The 11,417-nt window shown below is 38.8% G+C and overlaps 1 protein-coding gene across 2 annotated transcripts in view; it reads right to left on the minus strand.

Moving 5' to 3' along the window:
* Positions 1-10,962, minus strand: part of Zmat1 (zinc finger matrin-type 1) — a 48,255-nt gene extending 37,293 nt beyond the window's left edge. For both annotated transcript variants that reach the window (XM_090327200.1, XM_090327199.1), the window contains exon 1: positions 10,879-10,962. In XM_090327200.1, the coding sequence (XP_090183326.1) occupies positions 10,879-10,942 (64 nt within the window). In that variant the 5' untranslated portion in view covers positions 10,943-10,962. The remainder of the gene's footprint in view (positions 1-10,878) is intronic.
* Between the last annotated feature and the right edge of the window lie 455 nt (positions 10,963-11,417).

Consider the following 11,417-nt stretch of genomic DNA (forward strand, 5'->3'; position numbering starts at 1 on the left):
AGACCAAAGATGAGCTTGGTGATGGTGGTTCATGTCTGTAAGATCTGATCATCACAGTTCAAAGCCAACCTGGACAACAAAGTCTTGGAGACCCTTATCTCCAAGTAACCATCAAAAAGCCGGAAGTGGAACTGTATCTCAAGTGGTAGAGCATTAGCCTTGAACACAAAAAGGTTCAGAGACAGGGTCTAGAGTCTGAGTTCAAGCTCCAAAACCACCACACACAAAAATTCAAGTCTTGAATGATAGAAATCCTATTTTGGCATTCAAATTGAAATACATCTGATTCACAAGAGATGCTAAATAAAGGCTTCTTTTCCTTTCTACTCTTACTATTTGAAACATGACTTTTGAACTCCTAGAAATGAATAATGTATGGCCAATTCTGAAAGTGGGAGAGGAAATGGATAATAATATTTTTGCAAGCTATCTCAGGATGAAGACCTAGAAGAAAACCAACTTCAGAAAATGAATGTTAGTAGAAAAGGGAAGGGGGAGAACAAGATGATGGGAAATGGGGACAAAACATGAGAAGGGTATCAATGTGCAAGAAGTAATGCACTCACTACCTGATGAATGTAACTGTAATCCCTCTATACAGTACTCTGACAATATTTTTTTAAAAAAGAAAGAAAATGGATTTTAAATTAGAGGTCAATGAACAGATACTGTTGTCTGTGACAAAGCACAGAACCTAGTTTTCTGGGAACTCACTATATTGCACACTTAATTCTGCCTTCCTAATTTTCACAATATAGTCAATATAACATAACATGTACATGAAAATAACCTGTTCTGGCAAAGAATAGGGACTTAGGCACTGAAGCGTAGTGAACAAACCTGGGGGATTTGTATCTTACTTCCTCTACTTGCTTCTTTAGCCTTTTCCATATGTTACATTTGCTTTAACTTATTATCGTAGAAAACAAATGCATATTATTGATTAGTGGGTAAATATATTTTTATATCAAATCTTAATTTCCAAAACAGTATTATAAAAATACCAGAATAAACATTATTGTCTTCACCTTGATGTTAACTAGTTATATGATCAAGAATATCTTTCAGAAGTGTCTCTGGGGCTCAAAGTGGTAATGTGCTAAACTTGAGCATAAAGAGATCAAGGAAAGTGCCCAGGCCCTGAGTTTAAGCCCCCAAACTGACCAAAAAAGCCACCCAAACAAGACCAACAAACAGCAGCAAAAGAAATACTTTAAGCTGAGCACTGGTGACTCACAACTGTAATCCCAGCTATTCAGAGGCTAAGATCTGAAGACAGTGGTTCAAAGTCAGCTCAGGCAGGAAAGCCCATGCAACTCTTATCTCCAATTAACCACCAGAAAGCTGGAAATGGCACTGTGGTTCAAAGTGGTAAAGTGCTAGCTAGCCTTCCCTGAAAAAGCTCAGGGCCTGAGTTCAAACCCCATGACCACCACCAACAACATCAGAAAGAATCTTTCAGGTGTCTTATTTCTGAAGCTTCTTTTGTATTTGATTTTATAATTTTTATGGCTATTAGTAGGAGAAGGTTGTATTTCAAATAGGAATATATACAGAATCAGAATTATGACAGCACTTTTCCAAAGGACCTGAATATCTTAGTTCATTCCAAATAATGTAATAAGCAAACCCAAAAGAGGATTTAAAAATTTTAGGACCTATACAGTTAAAAAATACCTTAAGGGCCTAAAAAATATGTTCCTCCTGGATATCATCACTTGAAGTGAGATAAGCCAAGCTCAAGAAGAAAATTTTCCCAGACACTGCTGTAATCTTAAGTACTCAAAAGGCTGAGAGCCAGAGGACTGAAATTTGCAGGCAGCCCAGAAAGAAAATCTCACTAAACGCTCTCTTCAATAATAACCAGCAAAATGTGAGACTAGAGGCATGGCTCAAATGGGAGAGCAGTAGTCTGGCAAGCAAGCTGAGAAAGTTCAAACTCAATATGACCAAAAAAAATATTTTGGAGAGAACCCGTTTTGTGGAAAGAGCATATACAAGAGTGTGAAATTTATGGAATAGTAGAGAAAGAACTATTAAGAACATTTGATATTTTTAATTACTAGAGACAAAGAGTTATAGGATTATTTATATTCTTATTAAAACCATGAGTTACATTTAAAATTTGTTTAACACGAAGTTTACAAAGGGAATTTATAATATTTACAAGCATATAATGTACAATCATCAAATTCATCCTGTCTATATTACTTTTTTCTTTACCCATTCCTTTCCTTTCCTTTTTAAGTGTTTGGTAGATTTCATTAAGCAATTTTCATATGTACATGGTATATGTACTTCTCCAAAATATTTTTTGTAAAACACACTTAGCATTTCTACTCCCAAGGATAGTGCTTAGTCATTTCATCTATTGCCACACAGCTTTAACCAAACTGGTATGCTTTAGCACTTTATTTATTATCTTTAGGTAATGGACAAAGGGGTTTCAATTCCACTTGTCAGTTTACAAGTACAATGTCTCTGAATCAATGTCCCCCTTTTCATCACTCTCCTACATCACTACAATTCCTGGTCCCACCCTCAGTTTTCCTAATTTTATATCACATGTCCACAGTGAATACTACGACTGCATTTTCTTAGTCTTCCTCTCTTTATTCATGTACTCGAGGGCCTCCCATTGACCACACCCCACAGATATCTGAAGGCCCAGCTTTCTGCTAATTATTTTGTTCGACTGTAACTTAGTTGTTGAAAGGAGTTACATTATTAGAATCCTCCTTTGAGTATACTATACTTGAATGGATACATTTTTGTAGATATGCATATGATGGATACACTTATATTTATAAATTAGATCTAAGCATGCATGTTTTGTCTCTAGGCCTGACTTACCTCACTTAACATATTTTTTTCCAAATCCATCCATTTTATATTTAGGCATAATTAACTTAGTTTTCTTTCTCTGACAGTAAAGCAGGTGGTAATCTATCTTTCAATGGTATTCAGTAAAAGGTCAAAAGAGCTAGGATGAAAAATATAGATTATACATTAAAATATCTAATGATACCATTCTGAATGTTGCAAAGTGGACTTTCATCTGCCACAGATAAATGTGTATAATATGGGAAGGTTAATTGTAGGTAATTTGAAATATTTCTAGAATAGCATATCTGAACTATTATTCATCCTTGGTATTTTGGATTTTTATACTTTTATAAAATTAGAAAAGAGATGTGACAGTTTCTGCATGGCAAAGGACATAGCTAGAAAGATAAATAGAAAGCCCACAGACTTGGAGATGTTATTCATTACCTATAAAACAGACACGGGCCTCATATCTAAAATACACCTACAGCTCAAAAAAATAAATTCTCTCCAAACAACCCCCCCAAAAAAGCAACCACCCTATTAACAAGTGGGCTTAAGTCTTAAGCAGACACTTCTCTAAAGAGAAATCTGAATGGCCAAGAGATACATGAAGAAATGTTCAACATCTCTGGCCATAAAGGAAATGCAAATCAAAATAATATTGGGATTTCACCTTACACCAATTAGAATGTCCATTATTAAGGAAGCTAATTAAAGATATTGGCAGGTATGTGGCCAATGGGAATTGCTACTACACTGTTGGTGGAAGTACAAGCTTATCCAACTACCATGGAAAGCAGTATGCAGGTTTCTCAGTTTTCCTATGATCCACCAATCCCACTGCTGGACATTTACTTAAATGACCACAAATAAGGCCACAGTAAAGCCACCAGCATAATCATGTTCATTTCAGAATTATTTACCAACCTAGATGCCTCTCAGTAGATGACAAGATCAAGAAGATATGGTATATATACACAATGGAGTTCTAGGTTTCCATCGGAAAGAATAATGCACACACACACACACACACACACACACACACACACACACACTGACTTGAGGGTGTGGCCCAAGTTGAGTTGCCAGATATGCAAACTCAAATCCTTAAGTTAAAATCCCATTTCTGGCAAAAAAAATAAAAACCAATAATGTAACGGTGAATAAAAAAGTACTGTTAAAGAGCCAAGTGAGGTGGTTCATGCCTGTAATCCTAGCTGCTCAGGAGGCTGATATCTGAGGATCAAGGTTCAAAGCCAGCCTGACCACAAAAGGACCTGAGAGTCTTATCTCCAATTAAACTCTAGAAACTGAAAGTGGGGCTTAGCTCAAGGGTAGGGTGGTAGCCTTGAGCTGAAGAGCTCAGAGACAATGCCCAGGCCGAGTTCAAGCCCCATGAGTCACAAAAAAAGGAAGTACTGTTAAAGACTAAGTTCAAGGGGCCGAGAGTTTGGCCTAGTGGTAGAGTGGTTGCCTAGCAGGCACGAAGACCTGGGTTCTATTCCTCGGTACCACATACATAGAATAAAGCTGGAAGTTTTGCTGAGGCCCAAGTGGTAGAGCTCTAGCCTTGAGAAAGTCCAAGGGCAGTGCTCAGGCCTTGACCTCAAGGCCAGGACTGGTAAAAAAAGAAAAGACTATGTTCAAAATGGAGAAGGAAACTAAAACTAAATCTGATACTGAATTGAGGGCTTAAAATTATTTGATATGTAAAAGATAAAACCAACGCTTAATTGATGGTCCCATTTATATACAGGGTTAAGACAAAGTACTCTGTCTTGTGCTTCATGACTGTCATTAAATTTCCTTCCACTGTCTACTGTTAACAAATTAAGCATACATTTTAAATATATGTTTTTTCCAGAAGTTAGATGGATCAGAACGTTTTTTCACAATGGGGGGTTTATTGTACACACATGACAGTATTATCACTGCAAGTATAGTTTTAGATTGGGACAATGAAAAAGTTCCAAGGATGCATAGTGGAAAATAACTGCACAAAATGTGAATGTTCTTAATACCACAGGATTGCATATTTTAAATCATTAAAAACCACTTTTTGCTGGTACCAGGTTGTAAATTTGGGGCTTCTCATTCACTGGGCTCATTCAGCTAGAGCTCTAGTACTTGACCATCTTCCACTCTGGCTTTTTGCTGACTAATTTCCTGCCTAATCTGGCTCAGTTCTATGATCCTCCAGATCTTAACCTACCAAATAGCTAGTATTACAAGTATGAGTCAATGGCACGCAACAAAAAGGGAGATTTTTATCATATGTATATTTTATCACAATACAAAAATTTTAAAATAAGTTGAAAGCATCTCCATCTGGAATCAATGTCACTGGCTGTATGATCAAACTATTGCTCAGAAGAAACTGCCAAAGTAAGTGGTAAGCTTCTGTGTGCTACAGTGATGTAAGTGATCCTCTTTTGAATAATATTTATGAGAATTACTTGAAATGAAAGAGTAGCTTTGTAATAAACTCCAAATGGCATCTCAGGAGGTTGAGATCTGGAGCAAGTAAGCCAAATGAGTCCAAGGCCCTGAGTTCAAACTATGTTACTGGGGGAGTGATATACTATGTCATGCACCGATTTATTTGATCCAGTGACAAATCCATTATATCACAAAGCCATTAACTATACATTGTTCATTCCTGCATATTCATAAATATAAATAGATATGTAGAACTATTTCAGACAGAAGAAAATCAAAGTTCTATCCTAATAAATAAATGAAGTAAGAAGTTTACTTAAAATTAGTCTCTGTAACAAGCTTAGTAACTATTTTCACATACAATTCTGTCCTTAATACAAAGAGCTAGAAATTAACAAATGGTCTAACATATAGAAAAAGATCACAAAACATCAACTACTAGAAATGGAGGTTTAATCTTAACAGTTTATTTTATTATTCAAATATTCTGCACAGATATCAACATTAAATTTGTTATACAGTGTGCTTCATAATATCTACAGTAGGTAAGACACCACAATCAGAATGAATATTTATAACAAACTTTAGTACAGTTTTGCGTCTGACCAGTTTTATCTAAAACTACATTTCCAGCTGGGTGCCAGTCACATTCACCTGTAATCCTAGCTAATCAGGAGGCTGAGATCTGAGGGTCACAGTTCCAAGTCAGCCTCAGCAGGAAAGTCTCTGAAATTCTTTTTTTTGGTGTGTGTGGGGGGTGGGTCATGGGACTTGAATTCTGTGCCTGGGTGTTGTCTTTGAGCTATTCAGCTCAAGGCTACCACCCTACCCCTTTAGCCACAGCCCCACTTCCCATTTTCTAGTGATTAATTGGAGATAAGAGTCACATGTTCTTTAGTTCCCTGGGCTGGCTTGGAACCCCTATTCTCAGATCTTAGCCTCCTGAGTAGCTTGGATTACAGGTGAGAGTCACCACACCTGGCATGTCTTTGAAATTCTTATCTCCAAAAAGCTGGAAGGGGAACTGTGGTCCAAGAGGTAGTGCATTAGCTTTGATCAAAAAATCCAAGTAAGAGTGAGAGGCCCTGAGTTCAAGCCATAGCATTCCTACCCCTCCCCCCAACACAATCCCTACATCCTCCTCACTTTTAATTTTTTACTTTTTATATTTTGCCAGTAAAGAGTTTTAGCTCAGCTTTCTTCCTCAGCTACTTCTGAGCCATACCTACATACAAGCGTTTTGCTGGCTATTTTGGCAATAGTGTTTCTTGGATTCTTCTATCCAAGCTGGCTTTGAACTGTGATCATCTGGATTTCAGGTTCCTGAGCAGGTAGGATTACAAGAATGAACAACTAATGCCCAGGTATGTATTTATTTTATAATTTTACTATCAAGCACTATTACAGAATGCTTTTATATAACTGTATCTAAATTTTATGTGGGTCTCAATACAAAACTTAGTGCCTAGCACACACATATACAGGTATTCAATAAGTGATTACTGTGTGAAGGTAAGATCAATAAATAAGTTTCTTGTGGTGGACTTAACTGACAGATGACATGAAAATTGAAATACAGATACAAAAGAAATCTTATAAGGTAATTATGCAAATGGTTAATAATGAAATTGCAATAGTATATTCCAATTTAAATAAATTCTATTTCATAATTTCCTTTTCTAAAAAGGAAGAAGTACCCTGGCAACACTGACTTACTTTGCAAACCCCTAGCTACTCAGAAGATTGAGGTCTAGAGGATCTAGGCTGGCAGAAAAGTGCACTAGGCTCTATCTACAAAATAACTAGAAAAAAATAGTACTAGATGCATTGCTCAAATGGTAAAGCACCAGCCGAGCAAGTGTGATCCCCTGAGATCAAACCCCAGCACTGTTCTCATCTCAAAACTGGAAGAAGTTGGGCCGGGAGTTTGGCCTAGTGGTAGAGTGCTGGCCTACCATGGATGAAGACCTGGGTTCAATTCTTCAATACCATATACACAGAAAAGCTGGAAATTATGCTGTGGCTCAAGTGGTAGAGCAGTAGCCTTGAAGAAAGCCCAAGGACAGTGCTCAGGACCTGAGTTCAGTCCCCTGGAAGAAATCCCAAAGGCAGTGTTCAGGCCCTGAGTTCAGTCCCTAGTACTGGCAAAAAAAAGGAAGAAGTACCATAAGTAGTAAGGATTTTACTTTTGTTTTGGCTGTGAGTACATAGTAACATTATTAAGGGTAAAATTCATTTGGAGGCCATTATACATTTTTTGAGAATTTCACTTAATGTAATAATAAGTGCCCTACAAAACTTCAATTCTGAGTGTGTATAGATACATACATATATATATATATATATATATATATATATATATACTTTTGTACATGTGCTTACTTGGAATTTCTTTGATTTGCCTCCTCTTTGTTTACTGTTCAGTATCTCATTAGTAATTTTGAAGATTTCTAATATTCCCTATTTTACAATTTCTAACTTCCAGTGATACTTGCTAATTATCAACTCCAAGACAGACAAAATCCTTATGTTGAAAATCCTACAGTTGAACATGGATCAACAAATGCTTTTTCAAGCCACTTGCAGTGATCTTATCAAGGGTGGGCTTCTGGGGCTTGTAGAGTGGCCCAGTGGTAAGAGTGCTTGACTAGCATGCCCTGGGTTCAATTCATTGGTGCTACATACACAGAAAAAGTCAGAAATGGTGCTGTGGCTTGTGGTAGAGCACTAACCTTGAGAAAGCCCATGGACAGTGCCCAGGCCCTGAGATCAAGACCCAGGACTGGCAGAATAAAGGGCAGACTTGTAATAATTGAAATGCTGACAGTTTCTTTGACATCTTTTAGTGACATATCATAACTAGGATTTAGAAAGCACAAATGGAATAAAAAGATATTAGCATATAATCGAGCAATATTTTCCCCTTGTCCTTTATCCAGGATAACTAGAAACAACTTTTAGTTTCAATATATGTATAAACAAAAACACTGAGGCCTACTAGTGTTCTAAACAATACAATATATCAAATATTTACCAAATATTTATCAACTATTCTTAAGTGAAAAGAGTTTAGTTTAGGGTGAACAGTTAATGTTCCTCTAAAATGAAATAATTCTAGTTAACAGTTTTTCATATACTCATAAATTGTCTCAAAACAATTCAACACAGATTCCACTACTCAGTGAGTAACAAGGGATAACTACTGGCTAAGGTTTCTGATAGCTTAAGAATAACGACAAAGTACACAGTAATGGAAATTCCAGCTAATGTGTTATCAGTCCAGAACTGAAAAATCATGGCACATCCTTTCAGATCAGAAATTTATCTCAGAGTTCGAGTAACTAAATTATTTCACAAATGCCAAAGCATAAATTCAGGAAGCTTGGGACATATTCTAGGTCACAATATTTAGTGGGTTAATGAGCAAGCTCTGTTCACTGCAGCAGACTTTTAAACTAGGGTCCTCTTCATTTTACCAATGACCAATATTATCGATAAGACATAACTGGTAGTTTAGGATCTTTAATACATAGCTCTTGCCTGGCACTGGTGGCTCACACCTATAATCCTAGCTTGTAGCAAGGCTAAGATCTATGGAAGCCAGCCCAGGCAGGAAAGTTCATGAGAGTCATTTCCAATAAACTAGTCTGAAAAAGCCAGAATTGATGCTGTAGCTCAAGTTGTAGAGCACTATCCTTGAGCAGAATGAGGCTCAGGAACAAAGTCCAGGCCCTGAGTTCAAGCCCCAGAACTTGAGAGGGGGGAGGGAGGGAGGGAGGGAAAGAGAGAAAGAAAAAGAAAGAGAAAGAGAGATCTTAGAGAGGTTTTTTTTTTTGTCTGTCATGGGACTTGAACTCTGGGCCTGGGCGCTGTCCCTGAGCTCTTTAGCTCATGGCTAAAGTGGCTTCACCACTTTGAGCAACAGTGCAACTTCCAGTTTTCTGATGGTTATTTGGAGATAAATCTTATGGACTTTTATGTCCAGGCTGGTTTTGAACCGTGATCTTCATATCTCAGCCTCCTAAGTAGCTTGGACTACAGGTAGATGTGAGCCACCAGCATGTAGCTGAGATCTTAACGTTTTTAATATTCACATTTATTCAAAGAGACTGCAACTTATATCGGTTACAGAGATAGGCCACAAAAAGTGTCATACTTTTCCCCACGAAATCTCATGTGAAATTGAGTGGTGCCCATGCTCCCTATTAAACTGTTCTCACTTACTTGCTGTTCCAGAGAAAATTTGGTATGAATGTATTTTAAACAGAGAACAGTATTTTTACATGGAACAATAGTTTTGATCATAGCTAACTGAACATAGTAAATATTAGTAAGAATTGATAAACATTTTCATTTTACAGTGCATTTCTAACTTCCATATTTAGTAAGTGCCATATGTATAATGTGCCTGCTACACACATTGAGTTTGTTTTTACTGTTTTGCCGTTCCATCAAAGGAGTGGTGCGAAAGATTATATAACAGCATAAAGGGAAATATCAGTTATGGATTTAAAGAGAAACTTACACTTATGGAATAAATTGAATGTAATGTCATTATTGAACAAAAAAAACACCTTTTTTTCTGTTTTAGTAGTTACAATCCTTCATTTGGGAAGTAAACTAGCAAGATGAATAAGCACAACAAATATTTGAAATTATGAAGTTTGTGATAGCAAAATTCTCTCGTGAGGTCTTCTACAGTGCAATCTGTTTTCACAATTTAAGAACGTTTCTAAAGCTGACTTAAAACACATTTCAATGAGCAGTCCTACAGTGTCTTAGGAGACTGTCTGCAATTATTTAGTATTTTGGGTAAGCTGAAGAGCACTCATACTGAGTTGTGCAGAGAGGAACAACAGCATTTCTTTTTAACCCAAAGAAATTTGAAGATGGGCCCGTATACTTTGCTTTCTTCAGCAAACAATCTGCAAAATGCAAAGGAAAGAACTCTACTAAGTGATTTCTAAAATCTGTAAAATCTGTGCTTCTTCCAACCACTCTGCTTCTTGTAGTTCATCGCCCCCCGCCATCCAGACCTTATCATCCTTAAAGGCAACAGATTCCACTTGGAAGCTCAAGTCTACATGCTAAACTACCCAAATCCCTAACTCTTGCTCTCTGTAAATAACCCATTGTAAATATCTACTCTGCAGGACTTTGAATTTCACCAAAAGGGGGAGGTGTTTCTCCCTCTTATATCTCTGACCTTTCCTCTCTGATCTCCCATTCCTATGCCTGACCCTCTAGGTCCACAGTACTTGGACTTTTGCCTCCTCTTCTCCCCAACTCGCGCCCCAGCGATCAGCACCACACTAAAGCGTCTAGGCTGAGAGAAACAAGGTGGGGTTTTCCTTCCCTTCCAACTCCTGCCTCTGGGTACCAACCATTTCTTGGCAGATCGGGAGGCCAGGAGGCGTCTCTCTGCCTGCGTCCACCTGGCACCCCAGGAGCTGACAGCAGCGGGGCAGAGCGGACAGACCTTGGCCTTTACTGCGCCACAGCAGGTGGGGGGTGGGGCAGTGGCGAACCGCGCCCAGCTCGATCTTGGAGAGGTTGGAGAGAAGTAGCAAAGGAGATGGAGCCGCAACCGCGCCCGGGATGGGAACTCACCTTCTCTGAGCCAAGGGCGGGTGTCTACTTTAAAACTATAGTCCCCCCTCCCCGCCGCCGCCATAGTGGAGCCGCCAAAACGCCGTAGCCACAACCACCAGCAAGCGAGCAGGCGGGGGTGGTGGTGGCAGAGGAGGCTGACAGAATCAAGGCTACTGCCGCAGGCGCAGGCGATGTAAGACGAGGAGGTGGCAGCAGGTAAAGTGGCTTCCTAAAGGGAAGACGCCAAGGCCAGCGGGGTGACACCGATGGGCACCAGCGCCGTTGCAGCTAAGCGCCCACAAGTGCACTTTGCATCTAGATCCCGTTAGGTTTCTTTAGGCCCTCCTCCCTCTTAGCTCCACCCTCTCGCCCCTCTTTTCCTCACTTCAGCTGGAGCCTCGATCTAGATCCTCTACCCACCAATAGGGACATAGTGCACCCACAGGACGCCTCCCCCTTCCCTCCCTTGCTAGGATCACCAACTCCCTTTGAAGGGGAAGTGAGGATGGTCAAGAGCAAAGGGCAAAAAGTGCGGGATGGGAAAGCATTCATGCCAC

The sequence above is a fragment of the Megascapheus bottae genome, chromosome X, assembly GCF_031878675.1.
Source record: "Megascapheus bottae isolate mThoBot1 chromosome X, mThoBot2.hap1, whole genome shotgun sequence".
Lineage (NCBI taxonomy): Eukaryota > Metazoa > Chordata > Mammalia > Rodentia > Geomyidae > Megascapheus > Megascapheus bottae.